General features: G+C 50.5%; 1 protein-coding gene across 8 annotated transcripts in view; it reads left to right on the top strand.

Moving 5' to 3' along the window:
• ABCC1 (ATP binding cassette subfamily C member 1) overlaps positions 1 to 19,721 on the top strand; it is a 160,966-nt gene that overhangs the window by 83,419 nt on the left and 57,826 nt on the right. For all 8 annotated transcript variants that reach the window (XM_047780429.1, XM_047780435.1, XM_047780434.1 and 5 more), the window contains exons 8-12: positions 1,709 to 1,939; positions 2,583 to 2,760; positions 4,732 to 4,893; positions 7,855 to 7,947; positions 9,991 to 10,194. In XM_047780429.1, the coding sequence (XP_047636385.1) occupies positions 1,709 to 1,939; positions 2,583 to 2,760; positions 4,732 to 4,893; positions 7,855 to 7,947; positions 9,991 to 10,194 (868 nt within the window). The remainder of the gene's footprint in view (positions 1 to 1,708; positions 1,940 to 2,582; positions 2,761 to 4,731; positions 4,894 to 7,854; positions 7,948 to 9,990; positions 10,195 to 19,721) is intronic.

Raw genomic sequence — 19,721 nt, 5'->3', positions numbered from 1 at the left:
TTAAAAAAAAAAAAATAAAGTTGGGCTGTCTTTTTCTTTTTGTCTTTTTGTTGTTTGTTGTTGTTGCTATTTCTTGGGCTGTTCCCATGGCATATGGAGGTTCCCAGGCTAGGGGTCGAATCGGAGCTGTAGCCACCGGCCTACACCAGAGCCACAGCAACTCGGGATCCGAGCCTCGGCTGCAACCTACACCACAGCTGACGGCAACGCCGGATCGTTAACCCACTGAGCAAGGGCAGGGACCGAACCCGCAACCTCATGGTTCCTAGTCGGATTCGTTAACCACTGCGCCACGACGGGAACTCCTGGGCTGTCTTTTTCTTCTTGAGTTGCAAGCGATCTTTGCCGCAATTATAGGTCCCGGATCAGATTTTTGATTTGCAGATATTTCCTCCCTTTCCCTGGGCTGTCTTTTCACTTTCTTGGTGTTTTTTGAAGCACAAATGTTTTAGGGTTTGATGAAGTTCAGCTTATTTTTTTCTTTTGTTGCTTGTGCTTTTTTGGTGTGGTATTTAAGAATCCATTGAGGAATCTAAGGTTGTAAAAGTAATAATCTGGAGTTCCCGTCGTGGCTCCATGGTTAACAAACCCAAGTAGCATCTATGAGGTGACCTAACAGAAGTAGCAATAATGAGGAGTTCCTGTTGTGGCTCAGTGGAAATGAATCCGACTAGGAACCATGAGGTTGCAGTTTGATCCCTGGCCTTGCTCAGTGGGTTTAGGATCCGGCATTGCCGTGAGCTGTGGTGTAGGTCACAGACTCGGCTTGGATCTAGTGTGGCTGTGGCTGTAGTATAGGTCAGTGGCTATAGCTCCGATTCAACCCCTAGCCTGTGAACCTCTATATGCTGTGAGTGTGGCCCTAAAAAGACAAAAAAAGACAAAAAATAATAAAATCAATAAAGGTAATAATCTGAAGTCGTAAGATCATAAAGATTTGCCCCTATGTTGCCTTCCAAGAATTTTATAGTCTTAGCCCTGTGTTAGGTCATTTGTCCATTTCAAGTTAATGTTTGTATGTGGTGTGATGTTAGGGTCAGCTTCACTCTTGGATCTGTAACTGTTAAGTTTCCCGGCTCCATTTGTGCTTCCCATTTAATGGTCTGGATGGCCGTGTCAAAAATCAGTCTGGTTTATTTCTGGATTTTTGATTCTGTGGCATTGGCCTCTACGTATGTCTGTCTTATGCCTGTCCTGATTACGATTGATGCGTAGTACGTTTGGGAATCGGGAAACCGGAGTCCTCCCACTTAGCTTTTCTTTCTCAAGATTGTCTTGGCCATTGTCGATCCCTTAAGCTGCCATTTGAATTTTCGGATTTTTAGCTCGTCCGTTTCTACAAAAGTGCCAGCTGGGATTCTGCTAGAGGGTGCATCGATTCTGTAGGTCACTAGGGCTGACACTTTTCCATCTCTTCACCTGTGTTTGATGCATTTAATTTTCACAAAAGCCTGGGAGGTGGATCTGACTTTTAACCCCATTTGACAGATGGGGAAACTAAGTCCTCAGCAGTCACCTTATCTGCATTTATGGAGCTGGCTGGGATCCAGAGTCCCAGGTCTATAACCCCTGTGCTAAGCTGCTGCTTTGCAGTGACTGGGCTTCTTCAGCCGGGCCTCCTGCGGGCGGGGTGTCTCCCGGCCTCGGCTGGCTGGTGAGCCGAGCTCCCGGCAGACCCCACAGCTACTCTTGCCTCCTCGTGTTCCAGGCAGCCGGTGAGGATCGTGTACTCCTCCAAGGACCCCGCCAAGCCGAAAGGGGGCTCCAAGGTGGATGTGAATGAGGAGGCGGAGGCTTTGATTGTCAAGTCCCCCCAGAAGGAGCGGGACCCGTCCCTGTTCAAGGTGTTATACAAGACCTTCGGACCCTACTTCCTCATGAGCTTCCTCTTCAAGGCCCTGCATGACCTGATGATGTTTGCCGGCCCTGAGATCTTAAAGTAAGGCCTCCTCCCTCTCAGCTGGGCAGCTCTTGGCGTCTTTGACCCTCTGCTTGTGCCACCCCTCACTCTCCCTTTAGGGTCCTGCGGCATGCTCCCGTGGGCTGGGGGCAGGCCTCTCCAGCCTTACCTGCTTTGCTTCAATGAAGCCTGCCCTTGTTCAGGCCACATTGGTTGCAAGTAACCCCACTGGGCATCCTTGAAGCCAGAAGGGGGGTTATTTTGGGAAACCAGGAGCAAGGAAGTGTCAGATGGCCTGAAAGCTGCAACCTGAAACCAGAAAGGCGGTCACTGCTCTCCTCTCTTTTTACCCCCCTCCCTCTCTCTCTGTGTTTTTTGGGCCCACACATGCCTTCTCTTCCCCTCCTCACCCCGGCCCTTGGGTTCTCTGCTGGGTCACTTTTGGGTGATGAGGTGGTGCGGTGAGCGAGGATCCCTCAGCTGTGCACTGCGCGGAGGGCCTCGGCCACCTTCTGGCAGGCGTGTCACCACGCGGCTGGGCTTTCCATCCACGGGGCAGACGTAAGAGCGCCCACCTTGCCTGGCCCGGGCAGAAGGTCATCGTGTGGAAACGGGAGTGCATGTGCCCCCACTAGTGTGTCGTGGTCTCGTCACGCCGAGCTCTGTCCCTGCTGCCCCGCAGGTTGCTCATCAACTTCGTGAACGACAAGAAGGCCCCGGACTGGCAGGGCTACTTCTTCACGGCGCTGCTGTTCATCAGCGCCTGCCTGCAGACCCTGGTGCTGCATCAGTACTTCCACATCTGCTTCGTCAGCGGCATGCGCATCAAGTCTGCTGTCATCGGGGCCGTCTACCGGAAGGTGGGTCCGGCTGGCCCCGCAAGCCTGGCTTCCAGAGTAGTGGCCTGATGGTGGCCTAAATGACAACGTCTTTTTTACTGTTTGTTATGTACTAATGCATTGAGAAAAGATATATATATATAAATTCTCTACCTCTTAAGGAGTTCCCACTGTGGCACGGTAGGTGAAGAATCTGACTGTAGGGACTCTAGCCTGTGGCTGGGGAGGCTCTGCTTCTGTCTCCAGCCAGGCACAGTGGGTTAAAGGATCTGGCATAGGTGGCAGCTGTATCTGAGATTCAGTCCTTGGCCTAGGAATTTCCATATGCCACAGATGCAGCCACAGAAAAAAGAAAAGAAAAAAAAAATCACATTACTCCCAGCTGTGGTAACTTATGTTTTGTTTTGTTTTTGGTCTTTTTAGGGCTGCACTCTCAGCATATGGAAGTTCCCAGGGTAGGGGTTGAATCGGAGCTGCAGCTGCTGGCCTACACCACAGCCACAGCAGCGCCAGATCTGACCCCCATTCGTGACCTACATCACAGCTCATGGCAATGCCAGATCCTTAACCCACCGAGCAAGGCCAGGGATTGAACCCGCATCCTCATGGACAGTAGTTGGGTTTCGTCAACCACTGAGCCACAACGGGAACTCCTCATATTTTTTAAGAGAATACTGGTATTTACACAGTGTCATTTACTATAATAGAATTTTCAGAAGCTATACAAGTCTCTAGTAGCAAATCAGCTTTGATTTTTGGAAATCATCTAAGATTCATAATTAGCATAGGCCTTCAGAGACTGTACAGATTTGTCCAGCAGATACTCTCCTTACATGAATGTTTCAAGGTCATGAAGTGAGCTATTTATTCTGTGATCTATGATCCAGTGCCATGGAAGTGGCAGGGAGTGACTGTCAGGCCTGAGAGCTTAGCAAAGCGGATTTGGGGTGGGGGGAGCCTGGTGGATGCCTCTGAGCCCCAGGTCAACTGCAGATGGTTGAATTTCTCAGATGGCCCTTGATTTGGGGAGATCCAGGTCCCAATCCTCGCTGTGCTGGTAACATTCTGTGTTGATACCATGTTCTAACTCTCCATTCCAACTGAGTGGATGGTCTGGTCCCTGGATGATAGGGGCACAGACACCTGTGCACAGACAGCCTCAGAGGAGCTGGGTTACCCCTCGGTCCCTTTGCTGCTTAGCCTCTGGGCCCCCATGGGTTGAGAAGAGACGCTTCAGCAGGCAGTTGGGAAAGATGGACTTAACCATTGTCTGCGAGTTAGACTCACTCCGCGACCTTCAAAAGTGACCAAGGACCAGGCTGCACCCTGACCAGCTAAGTCAGGATCTCTGAGGGGGAGACCTGGGCATCAGTATTTTTCAGACTCCCCAGGTGATAGTGTGAAACCATCTTTGAGAGCCAGGGTGAATCTGTCCCTCCAGGAGGTGTTTGGCACTGTCCCAGCAGGGGCAAGGGTACTATTGGCATCTAGTGGGTAGAGGCCAGGGATGGCGCTAAACATCCCGCACTGCACAGGACCAGACCTCAGAGACTTATCCAGCCTCAGATGTCAGCGATGCCTAGGAGAGAAACTCTGGCTGGGACCTTGGTCCTTCAGTGCGATCTGGGGACCAGCAGTGCCCACATCACCGGGGGGCTTGTTGGAAACACACCAGTCCTGCCAAATTAGAAACTGCATCATAACAAACTCCCTGGGTGGGGGAGAGTGTGTGTACACACTCCAGTGCATGAAATCCTTGTTTAGGCAACCTCTGAGGTCCCTTCTGTACTGAAGAACTCAGCTTGGGGGCAGGGGTGCCGTGAGTGCTGTTAAGAGTGGGGGCTTTGGGATGAGACGTGGGAGCCGGGAAGGCAGATACGCTGGCAGGAACGGGGAAAAGAGCCGTGGCCTCTCCGCTGTTGAGCTGCCTTCTTGCTCCCCAGAGCTGTCGCCGGCCTCACTCACCCTCTCTCGCTCTCCTGTGTCCCGCAGGCCCTGGTGATCACCAATTCAGCCAGAAAATCCTCCACTGTTGGGGAGATCGTCAACCTCATGTCTGTGGACGCCCAGAGGTTCATGGACCTGGCCACGTACATTAACATGATCTGGTCAGCCCCTCTGCAAGTCATCCTTGCCCTCTACCTCCTGTGGCTGGTGTGTGTTTGCCCTTGTTCCTCTGGAGAGTGGGGGGAGGGACTCCAACTCCAGCTGTGGCATCGGGGGTGAGGGAGGGCTGAGGCTGAGGAGAACCTCCGTAGCTCCCTGGTGTTTCTTGCCATCATGCACATTTGATTTTCCAGCCCGGCAGCCAGGGCCTGGGTATTTTGTTCCTTTCTTAAGTTGTTGGGTTTATGTTCCCTATGGCAGCATGGTATTCATGTGCATTTGGCGCTTCTTGCCAGTGTGTGTCGTTAACAACCATATCACATACACACTGTACGTCTCCCTCTCTATCCTCTGAAATGCTAACCAAACTCATGTATTCACGAGCCCCAGATTATGTTGCTCAAGATGCTTTCGATTGCAAGGGATAGAAATCCTTCTTATCTTAGCCCAGGCAAATAAAGGTAATTTTCTGGGTGCATACAACTGAAAAGTCCAGGGATCTGGCTTCAGATATGGATGGATCCAGAAGTTCTAGTGGTGCTATAGAGATTCACTCTTATGCTCTCATCATTTCTCAGCCAGATATTTCTCTGAGTTGATGTCATTCTCAGTGGGATTTCTCCAGTGGTTTCCATAGCTTTGGGCTTATGTCATGTTTACAGATAATGGTCCCGGGGAATAGAGAAGACACTGCTGTCCTCTTTGCCTCAGCCAGAGTCCCAGGAACACTCCGATGGGCCCAGCACAGTCCTCTTCACATCTCTGAACCAATCAGTGTGAAACAGGAGGCTGAGTTCTCTGATGGGCCAGCCTCGGTCACATGCTCTCTCTCACGGTGGAAGGGGTGGAGGTGTGATTGACAGTCCTTCCACAAGGGGAAGGGCAGTTCCCCAAATATGAGCACGAGGCGCAAGGCTGCTCATCACCTAATACATGCCCGATTCTCTTCTCCCTCTGAGCCTTTGCACTTGCCTTGCCCTCCGCTTTGCCCTTTCTTTCCTACGGATGGAATCCCACCCAAACTCAAGCCCGGGACAAAGGGCACTTGCACGGATTGATTTTCCCTCTCAATTCGATGGACTTCGTCCAACAGGCTGATGGCTTGGGACATTTACATCCCCAGAGGGGCTGCCCTAGGACACTTCTTCTGGAATTGCCTTCAGGGTTGGTTTGTGGACCCCTGAGAAAATGACTTTGTTGTAGATGACAGTGGTTGAGTGTGCTCTTGGTGTCTGGGGCTGGATATTTCTCTGTTGGTGGGGGCTGTCCTGTGGGTTGTGGGGTGTTGAGCCCCATCCCTGGCCTCTCCCCACTGGGTATCAGTCACATACCACCTTCCCTGTCCCCACTCCCACCATCTGTGACGAATGTCTCCAGACATTGCCAGCTGTCCGCTGGGGGGACTCTTCCTCCCTGGTTGGGAACCTCTGCTTTAGACCAAAATCAGGAGGTCTCAAGAGCACCACCTAGGATGGCAGGTGACGGTTTGGTTCTGACATCAGGCTGCCCGGGTTCAGATCTTGCTTCTTCCATTCCTGGCCCTGTGACCTTGTTCCTTCATGTCTCTGAGCCTTGATGGCCTCACCTGTAAACTGGTGACAGTAAGGGGACCTTACCATAGTGCTGTTGGGACAGTTGAATACGTTAGCGCAGGTGGTGTTCCCCGAGCAGCACGTGGTACGGAGACGTGCCTGGCGTGTCTTTTACGGTGACTTGCTGTTCGCGATGAGTCCGAGGGCTTCCCACTGTTGGTAGAAATCACCTTCATTCTCAGAGGTGGATCAGATGTCACTGGGCAGAGATCCATCCCAGAAACCATTTTGGCGGGGGGCTAGGACTGGAGGCCCCCAGGGCGACTCTGTGGGTGAGACCGACCCTCTCATCCTCCCGTTCCCTCTGTCTGTCTTCAGCACTGGGCTGACTTCTCAGGCTTTCTCTTTTGACTTGTGTAACTTGGAAGTTGCAGAACGTCCATCTGTGTCGTGTCTTGGCCGTGGTCACTCAGCCTTTCTGCAGTGCACTTTCTTCCTCGGCAGACAGGATTCTAGGATTGTCCACAGCCTCTTAGTGACAAGTCCCCCAGTCAGGAAGCTCTGAAACCCAAAGTGTTTCTTAACCCGTTTGGTGGCCACACCTGACCTGTGCTGATGTGTGATTTATAATCTTGCTTCTCAGTATGATATTCAGGATACTGATACACTCAGCATAATATTCCCTCTCAGTGGGAATATTCCAGTTTTGCTGCTGAACAAAGATCAGTGTGTTTGTTGGCTTATTGAGGGCTATGCCAGGCCCTGACGGGGGTGCATCGGGGGTCCCCCGCCTGACAATTCACTGGGAATACTCACGGCGATCATTTATTACAGCAAGACTAGCTAAGTTTGGGGGAAACTAGGGGCAAGCTTCTAAGAATCCTCTTCCTGTGGAGTCACACAGGACGCTCTTAACTTCCCAGCAGTGAGTTGTGACAGTTGGAACAGCACGTGTGAAACCTTGAGCAGCCAGAGTTTAAGCTCAGGAGAGATCCTCTGCCCAGGGTTGTTCTTGGGAGCCCGTCTGCCTGGCACAGACCCGGTTTCCAGACTCCCGGAGGGGAAAGAGCGTTGATCAGCATCCACCATATTGTTTGTACAAACGGTTCAGGCACAGTGAGTCCCTCCTATCGGTTCTGAGAATGGGGCGACCCTTCCCCAAATCTAAGCGCCCAGACGCCTGCCGAGGGCCTCTGCATAAGGTAAACCATCAGGCAGGCAGAGTTAACTGTCTTCTGCTCAACACCCTGTCAGCTTTCTGAAATTCTTAGGTTCTCCTTTGCTGAACTCAGCCTGGTCCCAAGGGTTTCGGAGGAAGGACTGTGGCCTTGGATGTCCTTCAAGGGTCTGGGGGACGCCGAGAGAGATGCTCGGGGATACGTCTGAAAAGTCACCTACCCGTCGCACACTCGCACGTAGCAGGTGGCTCAGTCCTGGAAGCTGTGTGCTCAGGCCTTTGTTCTCTTTCCTTCCTTAGAACCTGGGCCCCTCCGTCCTGGCTGGGGTGGCGGTGATGATCTTCATGGTGCCGCTCAACGCCGTGATGGCCATGAAGACCAAGACCTACCAGGTAGGTTGTGTGTCCCCATGGGGCTTCTGGCGGGGGGCGGAGGGGAGGGGGCGGTGCTGCCTGAGGCCTTTCCACTGGGGTCCTAGCGGGAGTCTCAGCCTTGCCTGCCTCTTGGCATCGCCTGGGGAGCTTTAACAAATGCCGATGCCTGGGCCCCAGTCCCGGGATTCGGATTCACCTAATGTGAGTGGGGCCTGCGCTTAGGAGGTGCTACGCCTTCCCAGGTGATTGTATTGGGGGCTGAGATTGAGAGCTTCCGAAATAGTTAGACTCCCTGGGCCCATGACCGAAGTCACGTCTGGGAGCCTCCGAGAGGTTCCTTATCTCCCATGAGATATATTCCTTTAAGTGTGTCTGCATTTTCAAGAGCCAAGTAAAAATTACCCCTGCTTTTTACCCCCTGTTATCTTATGCTGGTTGCAGTAACTTTTTTTTTTTTTTTTTTTTTTTGGCCACGGCATGCAGAAGTTCCCGGGCCAGGGATCAAACCTGCACCACAGCAAGAACCAGAGCCACCGTAATGACAGTGCCAGATCCTTAACCCTCTGTGCCACCAGGGAACTCCTGCTGGTTGCAGTCTTAAACTCTTCATTTTCAGAGATACTTTGTATTCTTTAAGGTTTTAAATACTCAAGGAATGGAGTGAATGCCTTCTCCTTATTAAATAAAATCGTTCAAACAGTACAAAAGTGTATAGATTAAAAGGGAATGTTCCCTTCCCTACCTTCTCAACCACTTTGAAGATAATCTGTCTAGAAGTTTGTATGTGATTATATAGAGATCAGACTATATAGTTAGGCTCAAGGGGTGTATATTTGTGTGTTTTGTGGTGTTATCACCACGTATATTTTAACACAAACGGGGCTGTTTGGCAGCATGATTTTGTTTGACGCTGCATCTGGGGAATTTCGGTGGCGTGTCACGCGGTCTGAGTTCATTCCTTTGAACGCCTGCCTAATGGTCCATAACAGAGATGGACCAGAATGCATTTCTCTGCTCCCCTGGTGATGGCTGTTTATGATGTGACTGTGGGATTTCAGATGAGAGCGCCTGGCCGCACTGGTGATATCTTTGGAGAGACGGATTCCAGGACGTGGGCCTGTTGGAATGGGGTTTGGGGAGGGGGGAGGATGGGCAAGGAAGGGGGCTGCGGGCTATGTCGCCTCTCACCCTCTTGATGTGTAGGCTTCCCTGAACAGCCCACCTCTGAAACAGCTTCGGTCTCTGGCTTTGACCTCATGTTGCTTAAAGCATCCTCCTCTGTGGAATGGCATAGCACTCACTTAGAGATGGGGTCCCATGAGCATGGCTAAATGCATGTAAAATGCTTAGAAAAGTGCCTGGCGTATGGAAAATGCCAGGTGATACTAAAAATACGTAATGACTGTGGAGCATGGCCACTCAAGTGGTCGGAACCAGTGCCATTTGGTCCAGAAACATGTCAGTGTTTTAACCATGTGCTGGCTGAAAAGTGATGAAGAGAATAAGAAAATAGAGAAAAAAGATTCTCATCTCTTTTGGGTTAGAATCAGCAGAGTAGGACCTGCGCCCCTTCTTCCCTGGATACCTGATAGGTTCTCCTTGCGTCTGTTCCTCTATTGAGAATTGAAGGTGTTTCTCTGATGTCAAATTGAATGTGACTCAGAGCAGTTTTTTTCCCTCGTAGAATCCTTTCTTTTTTCTCTCAGGGTCAAGAGTTAGGGTTCATACGGCGAGGTTCCCCCGCCCCCGTGGCATATGGAAGTTCCCAGGCTAGGGGTTGAACTAGAGCTGTAGCCACTGGCGTACATGACAGCCGCAGCAACACGGGATCCGAGGCGCATCTGTGACCCACACCACAGTTCATGGCAATGCTGGATCTTTAACCCACTGAACAAGGCCAGGGATCGAGCTTGCATCTCCATGGATACTAGCTGGATTCGTTACCACTGAGCCACAGTGGGAACTCCAGGAAGGCCCATTTTTAATAGATGGGTCTGATGCCAGGGCCGAAAGTGAGCGGGCAGCTCCCAGGTGCAGTGCTGACTGCCTTTCTCTTTGAAGGTGGCCCACATGAAAAGCAAAGACAATCGGATTAAGCTGATGAATGAAATTCTCAACGGGATCAAAGTGCTGAAGCTTTACGCCTGGGAGCTGGCGTTCAAAGAGAAGGTGCTGGCCATCAGGCAAGAGGAGCTGAAGGTGCTGAAGAAGTCTGCCTACCTGGCCGCCGTGGGCACCTTCACCTGGGTCTGCACACCGTTCCTGGTGAGTGAAGCCAGATTTATCCCGACCTGCATCGTTCGATGTTTTATTTTGTTGTCATGCCTAAATAGTTTTCAGAAGGAGTTCCCTTTGTGGCGCAGTGGTTAATGAATCCGATTAGGAACCATGAGGTTGCGGGTTCGGTCCCTGCCCTTGCTCAGTGGGTTAACGATCCGGCGTTGCCGTCAGCTGTGGTGTAGGTTGCAGACTCGGCTCGGATCCCGCGTTGCTGTGGCTCTGGCGTAGGCCGGAGACTACAGCTCCGATTGGACCCCTAGCCTGGGAACCTCCATATGCCGCGGGAGCGGCCCAAGAAATAGCAAAAAGACAAAAAAAAAAAATAGTTTTCAGAAGTCACGATTTCAACGAGACCCTCTCTGATCACTCCTTTCTAGAAGTACCACCCTCACCTTCTGTTTCAGTCACAGCACTTAATAGCTTCCAGTCCAGGGACACTCAAAGTAGCCAGTTCAGGAGCTCTTTGTTACAGGTTCACCTTGAGATGAGAAGTGTGTGCTGGGATGTTAACCTCTGCTTTCTGCTTCTTTCATCGAGAAAGTCTTGCTAAGAAAAAAAAAAAAATGTATGTATCTCAGTTGAACTAAACTGCATACTAAGTGTCATAGTTGAGCTATGTTATGGTGTCACCTCCATATCCATCATCTGCTATCATTGGTCACAAACTATAGATTGGCGGTGACCTATGGACCACACTTTGAGTGGCAATGCCAAACGTGCTGGAAGGGTCACTTCTTATTTCATGAACTGTCTCTCTCCACTCGAATGCCAGCTCCAGGAGGGCAAGGATTTTTGTCTTTTCTCTGCTGTATCGTAATGCCTGAAACATAATAGGTGCTCAACAAATATTTGTCATTCATTGAAAACAAACAATTCCAACTGTACAGAAAGTTATGAAATGAAAATATATTGTCCTCCCTTCCATATGTCCCCTTCCTCCAAAGCGAGAGTTTCATATGTCTTTTGAGGGAAAGAAAGGTATGCATACAGATATTTTACAAATATTTTGGAGTTCCCGTTGTGGCTCAGCAGAAACAAATCTGACTAGTGTCCTTGAGGACGCAGGTTCAATCCCTGGCCTTGCTCACAGGGTTAAGGATCCGGCGTTGCCGTGAGCTGTGGTGTAGGTCACAGACGTGGCTCGGATCCCTCAATGCTGTGGCTGTGGTATAGGTGGGCGGCTACAGCTCCAATTAGACCCCTAGCCTGGGAACTTCCATATGCCACGGGTGTGGCCCTTAAAAAATAAATAAATAAGACTAAAAAAAAATCTGTAATACACATGATGTTCTAAATTTTGGACTTAATATATGACCTCTCAGTTCACACATCCAGATCTGTTTCTTCTGTCTCAGTGACGTGTGCTTATGCAGAGCACGGAGACACTATAGTTCACTTGACCCATGTCCCATTGCCGGCCTTCCTGGCTGGTCCCTCTTCTTTCCTGTTATGACCCATTTCTGCACCGAGTGTTCCAATATGCATTTCTGGGGGCACTGCAATGGGTCTGTCCCTGGCTGGCCAACTTTGAAAAGTTTAAAGACAATAGTGTAAGTTACGCATTTCCCAAGCTGGCCCCCAAACAGGAGACCATATTGAGATGGATGGGGAAGCCCTCTGAGCACAGGTGACAGTTAAGCGTGGTGCAGGGTGACATCCGGTCATCGCCCGCATGTTGGTTTTTTCTTTATGTCTTTGTGTTATTAACTGCGTCATTCTTTGTCTTAATGTTGTGCTAATAATGAGCTTTACTTAGAGATGTTGGCAAATCGGTGTTCTGGGAAATTCCTGTGACTAAATCCACACATTCTCATAAATAAGGAAATGAATTTTCTTTCTTTCTTTCTTTCTTTCTTTCTTTCTTTCTTTCTTTCTTTCTTTCTTTCTTTCTTTCTTTCTTTCTCTCTCTCTCTCTCTCTCTATCTCTTTTTCTTTCTCTCTCTCTTTCTTTCTTTCTCTTTCTCTCTCTCTCTCTTTCTCTCTCTCTCTTTCTCTCTCTCTCTCTTTCTCTCTCTTTCTTTCTTCTCTCTCTCTCTCTCTCTCTCTCTCTCTCTCTCTCTCTTTCTCTCTCTCTCTCTCTCTCTCTCTCTTTCTCTCTTTCTCTCTCTCTCTCTCTGGTAGGGCCACACCTATGGCATATGGAATTCCCAGGCTAGGGGTCAAATCAGAGCTGCAGCTGCTGGCCACCGCGGTGTAGGATCTGACCTACACCCAGCTCATGGCTCCCCTACACCCCAGCAACCTACACCCCAGCTCATGGCTCACGGCAACGCCGCATCCTTACCCACTGAGCAAGGCCAGGGATTGAACCCACATCCTCATGGATCCTAATTGGGTTTGTTACCACTGAGCCACCACAGAAACTCCTCCCAAGAAAATGAATTTCTGCTAGGCTACCATCCACTCTGTCACAGCAGAACTGCAAGTGGAATGTGTAAGGCAAATTCCTGCCTTTTCAGCGTTTGTGGAAGTGTGTTCATTCTGACGCTGGATTTTATTAGGCCCAGCTTAATGGCCCCCAGAGTCTTAACCCGTAACACAAGGTGACGTGGTGGAAAGCAGTGATACTCAAACTTAAGCGAGCCTTGAAGGCACCCAGGGGGCTTGTTAAAAAACACAGCTCTCTGGGCCCCACTGAGGTTCATATCTGGTCGGTCTGGGTGGGTCCTGAGTAGTTGCATTGCTGATGTTTTCCCGGGTCCTGCTGGTGCTGCTGGTTCAGGGTCCTCGCTTGGAGAACCACCGGAGGAGACCCTTAGTTTAACCTCAGCAGGGGGGCCATGCACCGGCAGGCAGCATCAGCATCGCCAGCTGCTGGTTAGAAATGCAGACCCTCAGGCCTCAGCCCAGACCCAGCTGAGGCTGAATCTGCGTCTCAGCACTCTCTCCCCCCCCGGCAATGTGTACACACCTTCAAGTCTGAGGAACACTGACACAAAGAAGGAACAAGCAAACGTTTTCTGTATGGGACCGCCTAGTACATGTCTCAGGTGTCCTGAGCCACGTGATCTCTGTCGCACCTGCTCATCTCTGTCGCGGCAGCCCGAGCTCGGCGGTGGATAACACAGCGTGCCCTCCGTGGCTCTGTTCCTGTAAAAATCAATTTATAGACACTGAAAATTGAATTTCCCATATTTTTCATGTGTCATGAAAATTTTTTTTTAATTTTTTTTTCAATCATCATCTAAGAATGGAAAATCTAAGCTCCTGGGCATGGATGGACTCCAGGCCGCTGTTGACTGAGCCTGGGCTTAGAGGAGCAGGACGTGCTTTTGAGAGTCGGAAGCCCTGCCGAATTCTCTTCCAGCCCACTGTGTGCCCTGGAGCCTGTCCTTTCTGCTCCCTGCCTCTGGGACTTTGAGCAGTACTGATGAAGGGTTAGGCCCTGGGGCGTAACATGCAGGCCCTGCCTCCCCGACTCCCAGGCCACAGCAGGTGGCCCCGTCAGTTGCGATGTCCTTCCCACCGCGTGACGTTCAAGCAGACCCTCCAGGTGGCCGCTGCCGCTTAACTAGCGTGGCCCAAGCGGTGACATCGCATAGCAGTTCGGGGACTCTGTGTCCCCTGAGATCCCCTCGGGCTCAAACATGCCAGCATTCGGGACCAGAAAGCTCTGCGGTCTCGTTCTTTCCACACTCCAGGCTCCCAGACTTCTCCCAGGTCTTTGACAGCTCTGGTTTTTCTGTTTTTTTTGTTGTTTGTTTGTTTGTTTGTTTTTTTAAGATATAAGACTGGATGTTAGTTACAGAGAGTGTTCCATTTTCTTCAAACTGTTAACTAATCTCTACATGTTAAATACAAGTGTTAAGTAGTCTTTATTGTATATATGATACATTTTACTTAAAATAACAGAACATGGGCATTCCTGTTGTGGCTCAGGTGGTAATGAACCTGACTAGGATCCATGAAAGGAATACAGGTTTGACCCCGGGCCTCGCTCAGTGGGTTAAGGATCCGGCATTGCGGTGAGCTGTGGTGTAGGTTGCAGACACAGCTGGGATCCCGCATTGCTGTGGCTGTGTTGTAGGCTGGCAGCTGTAGGTCCGATTCAACCCCTAGCCTGGGAACTTGCAAATGCCGGGGGCATGGCCCTAAAAAGCAAAACAGCAAACAAACAGAACGTAGTGTATCCACATGGTAATAATAGCTAAAGCTGTTCCAGAGGGTCCCAGCTGCCTTCCGCAACCTCAGCACTACTGGCCTTCGGCACTGCCAATAATTTCTTGTTTCCTTGTGGGGGGCGGGGGGCTGTCCTATGCATCGTGTGGTGCTTAGCAGCTTCCCTGGCCTCTATCTACTAGAGGCCAAGGGGTGCCTCTCCCCCTGCTTCCCCAGTCATGACAATCACATGTCTCCAAATATTGCCACACGTCCCCCAGTTGAAAGGGGAAAGGTACTGTTCCCTCCATGCCCCCCGATCATCGCCTGGCTTCCTTCTCACACTCTTCGTGTGTTTCCGGAGAGCGCCACCTGTACATCAGCACAGCATTGACTCTGCGCTATACATGGAGTTAAACATACACATCTCTTTTATTTACTTTGCCCTTATACACGTGGTAGCACATCACAGAGAAATCCAAGACGTTTGGATTGCATTTTTTTTTTTTTTAATAGGAAAAGCTCTGCAGCCAGAGGGGTCAGGCAGCAGGGTTTATCCATGGATTGTGGTACACTTAGGATGGGGGCGGGGAGGGGGGTACTTTTTCCCGTAACCCTTGGCTCTGCACATCAGATCCTCTGACAAACCCTGCGGTTTCCAGCCTGTCACCTGAACTGCTAGCCCTTCAAATAGCATCTCCTGCCCTGGTCTCCGTGAGGAAGCCCCAGCGAAGGATGCTTAAGAGGGGGACCGGCTTTTCTTGACATTGAATCTGCCACTCAGTTTTTGGGTGATAATGTGCTTCGAGAGGTGGTTGAGCTGTTTGGCATGAAACAGATGAGCCTGGGGATCAGTCGGGGACCTTGACCCTGGCTGAGACACCAAAGCCTCTGACTACATTAGGATAAAATATGTGGCCTTTGGTTCCCTTGGAAGGTGTTTGCGTGTTCTTTCCACTGGCGAATTCCTGCGCTTCAAGGATGATGAGGTGTTTACCCGCCAGTAGACGTGATGGAAGACAGAGGCCCGGGGAGGTTGGGCCAGCGTGGGGATGCCTTGTGGCGGGATTGATGGGGCTGTTTTTCTGGAATACAGAGCCTGGCATTTATCATGTCCTCTTGTCCATTTAATGCACTTCCTTAAAATAGCATCCCCAGGCAGCCCTCAGTGTTTAGCATTTGCTGTCTTGGAAGACTGGCCAGCTTCTTGCCTTCTCTGTGCCTTGTATGTCCCTTCTTTAGAATAATTATCATTCCATTTTCTAATTACCTGTTGTGCAGTTCTTTGCTGAACCTCGTCTCTTTTTTTGCTGGTATCACCAGAACATAAGGGACTTGGCCTGTGATACCCACTCAGTAGGTGTGTGTGGAGGAATGACTGACTAAATGAGTAGACAGAAGGTTTGAATCAACTGTATTAGTCAGGAACTATCTAGTAAATGATGGAAACCTAACTTAGAGCCACTGGAATGAAGAAAAAAAGAAAGGGAGATTTTGGGGTCACGAAACTGAAAAACCTAGGAAAGTACTGGTTTTAGCATGGCTAGGGTTTCAGGCATGGCTGGATCTGGGTGTCCCAAAGATGATGTTGGGTATAACTCCTTTCTTCTCTGTCAGCTTTACGTTCTCCATGGTGTGTGTGTGTGTGTCTGTCTGTCTGTCTGTGTATCTTTTAGGGCCACACCCCCGGCATATGGAGCTTCTCAGACTAGGGGTCAGTTGGAGCTGTAGCTACTGGCCTACACCACAGCCATAGCAATGTCAGATCTGAGCCACATCTGCCATCTACACCGCAGCTCACAGCAATGCCTGATCCTTAACCCACTGAGGCCGAGAATTGAACCTGTGTTCTCATGGATGCTGGTCAGATTTGTGTCCACTGAGCCATGATGGGAACTCCCATGATGGTTTCTTGATCAGATGGGAACTCACCATGCAATTACAGTTCATTCTTTCTCCACTGTGAGGGGAGAGCTTCCCCTTTCCATTAGTTCCTGCAAAGCTGTGGAGTTGGGTCTCATTGGTTGCAGGTGGCTGCATGCTTGAATCACTGGGGCCATGGGGCAGGGATGCTTGGATGGGTCAGGCCTGGGTCACTTAGCTTCTGTCAGAGTTTGGGGTGGGGTGTGGGCAGTTCATCTGTGGCTGAAGCTCATGGACTGAGATTGGGAGAAGTTCAGCTCCCCAAAGCAAAACTGCTGTGTTGTTACCAGCAACGGGAAAGGAGGCTGGCCAGGCAGAAAGAACAGATGTCTTCACGAAGAGATGGCAGTTTTGGGCTGGGGTGGCTGATTCAGTCATTGCTCAGCAGGGAGGGAGGCATCCTTCACACTTGAGGGCAGGGGTACTTCTTCCTTGTTTGTGAAGGATTTTTTTGCATCCTTGACCCTCCTCCTTTATAAGGTAGCAAACCCCCGCTCCCCACCTGCCCAACCAAAACTCCAGCCACCTCTGCACACGGCCAGACACCCTGCCGGAGAACATCTGACATGTACCTGTCTCCCATTAGACCGTGAGGCTCAGGCTCTCCAAGCCTGCCTCACGCAGTGCCTGGCACACAGTAGGTGCTCCATTAAAAATCAGTGGATGAATGAGTGACCTCCACTTCGTGGAGCTGTGGGTCTGACAGGGGCCACGTGATGTTGCTCCCTCCTGATACACTGCTTGTTCTGCCAGCATCCACCCCACCAGTTGGGCCAACAGAGCCAGGATATTCTGTCGGTGAGATGCCTGAGGCTTGGTTTTCTCTGTTGCTGAAGAGACACCCTTGAGTGTATCTTTCCTGCCCTTGGGCAAACCCATCCACCTCTCTACCCACTCATCCACCACCCACCTACCCACAAACATCTGTTGAGCATCTGCCATGATCCAGGTTCTGTCCTGGTACTGATGATAGAGCAGTGAATTCTTTGGACCAAAACCCGTGCCCGCGTGGCGGGTTCAGTCATTCTAACTGCGAGAGACAGTAAACAAGGTATGATAAATAAGTGTGTTAAACTGTCCTGTGTACTGTTCTGGTCAGAGCAATAGGGAGGACTTGAAGTATTTAAACAGGAAGATGAAAGGCTTCACTGAGAAGGTGCTACTTGAGTCTTAACCTGCTGGAGGGGAGCGGCCTGACCAGGGAGAGAGAAGAGTGAGTGCAAAGGCCCTGCGGCAGGACTGTGCCTGCCCACGGAAGCGATAACCACGGAGAAGGAAGGGGTGGGGAGCATGGTAGCAGAGGAGGTCAGACAAGGACAGAGAAGGGATGTTTACAGTGCGGTCGGGCCCTGGGGCTTGAGTCATGCAAGACTTTGGTCTTGGTACTGAGTAAAATAGAATGATTTTGGAGAGGCGATTTTTTTTTTGGGGGGGGGGGTCTTTTTTAGAGCCGCACCTGAGGCACATGGAGGTTCCCAGGCTAGGGGTTGAATCGAAGCAGTAGCTGCCGGCCACAGCCACAGCATCGTGGGCTCTGAGCCTCGTCTGGGACCTACACCAGAGCTCACAGCAACTCCAGATCCTTAACCCAGTGAGTGAGGCCAGGGATCGAACCTGTGTCCTCGTGGATGCTAGTTAGATTCACTTCCACTGAGCTGTGACAGTAATTCCCTGATTTTTTTTTTACTTCATTATTTTTATTGAGATAATAATCTGCCATTTTTATAGGTACAATTCCATGGTGTTTAGTATATTCACATGGTTGTGCAACCATCCCCACTGTGTGTCATTCCAGAACACTTTCATCACCCCAAAAGGAAGCCCTGTAGCTGCTGGCACTCCCCATTCCCCCCCCATTCCTCTAGCCCTGGGCACCCCCTATGCTGCTTTCTGCCTCTGTAGCTTTGCCTGCTCTGGACATTCCGTGTACGTGGGATCATGTAACATGTAGCCTTTGCATCTGTCTCCTTTCATTTAGCATCTGGTCCTCGGGATCTGTCCTTGTCACAGCGGGTGTCAGCACCTCATGCCTTTTTATGGCTGAATCCTGGTCCTTCACATGGACGTGTTTAGAGTTTTCACGGAAGGGAGGCTCTGGGAAAGAGGCAAGTGCGTCATAGCTTCTTGGAAGAGGGGAGCCAGTATGTGCAGCCATCCTGGGCATCAGGTGTCAGTGGCTTTTTGAGCACCTGACCTCCCTCTTGGCTGCGGAGCCTGGAAAAACTTCTGAGCCTTCACTCAGGGTCCCCTAGCTCGTTAATGTCAGAACCTGAACAGGAACCAGCAGATCTGCTTTCCAGCGCCTCACTTTTGCAGCCCCGTTAATAGATTCTTTGGAAAAGTAGCCCAAGGAGTTTGGACCTGAAACAAGAAATAAAGCAGCTGCCCTCTACTGCATTTTACTGTGCCCGGGGCACGGGGCTAAGCACTTGACGGAAGGGCCTGATTCCTTGCTGTCAGCAGCCCTGCAAACGCATATCATGATCCCCATTTTACAGATGGGCAGACAGAGCCTCCCCTGGAGAACGAGGTGGTCACACGGCTGGTAAGCAGGCAGAGCTTATGGTTTTCCTTTTTAAGAGAGATGACCTGCTAACAGGTAACAAAGGAATGAGGCAGCTAGTCTGTGTTCCTGTGTCACTGAGGATAGAGCCGAATGAGACAGAGTCCCTGCCTTTGCAGACTTTACATCTCTGTACGAGATACACACTAGACCACAGCCACATCTCTTTACGTCTCTGCACTGAAAATACCCTAGACCACAGCCACACCAGACTCTTGGCCACACCAGCATCTCCTGCTCTCAGGCTGTCTTTCCTGAGCTCCAAAAGAAGGTTCTGGGAAGTTCCCTTGTGGCTCAGCTGGTGAAGGATCTGGCATTCCCTCAGCCATGGTGCAGGTTCCAGCTACGAGGCGAGTTTGATCCTTGGCCTGGGTACTTCCACATGATGCAGATGCAGCCAAAAAAAAAAAGAAAAGAAAAAGCATTCTGGGCAGTTTGTTTCCTGAGGGAAAACCTGAAATGGTTCTTGAAGCCTGGGGCTGACAGAGGATGGAGGCCTTTGGCTGTCTGCTGGGGTCCAAGGTTTTCCAGATGGAGTTGGCGCTGTGTGCCAGATGATCTGAGGGATGTTGTTTGCCTCTCTGTTTACAGCTGGCACCGCCCTGTCCCCAGCGGTGACAGGACACAGAGAGCCATCTGTTCATCTTTTACTTCCCTTCTAAGCCAGGCAGACTGGCCCTGGATTATTCAGGGGTGCTTCCTTTTTCCTGGCGAGGGAAATGAGGGCCACTGTCTCACCCAAACCCCAGTTCCAGTTGCCTGGTAGGGAAACCCCAGGACTACTACAGGGCTTAGTAGCCCTCCAGCTTCGTGGAGAAGGGAACAGCCTTTGAAGCACCCTTGGCTATGTGTTTCCTTTTTAAATTTTTATTATTTTTTAACATTTTATTTTTAATTTTATTTTTTTGTTTTTTAGAGCTGTACCCAC

This window comes from Phacochoerus africanus, chromosome 5 (genome assembly GCF_016906955.1).
Source record: "Phacochoerus africanus isolate WHEZ1 chromosome 5, ROS_Pafr_v1, whole genome shotgun sequence".
Lineage (NCBI taxonomy): Eukaryota > Metazoa > Chordata > Mammalia > Artiodactyla > Suidae > Phacochoerus > Phacochoerus africanus.
This window is presented reverse-complemented; position numbering and strand designations above follow the sequence as displayed.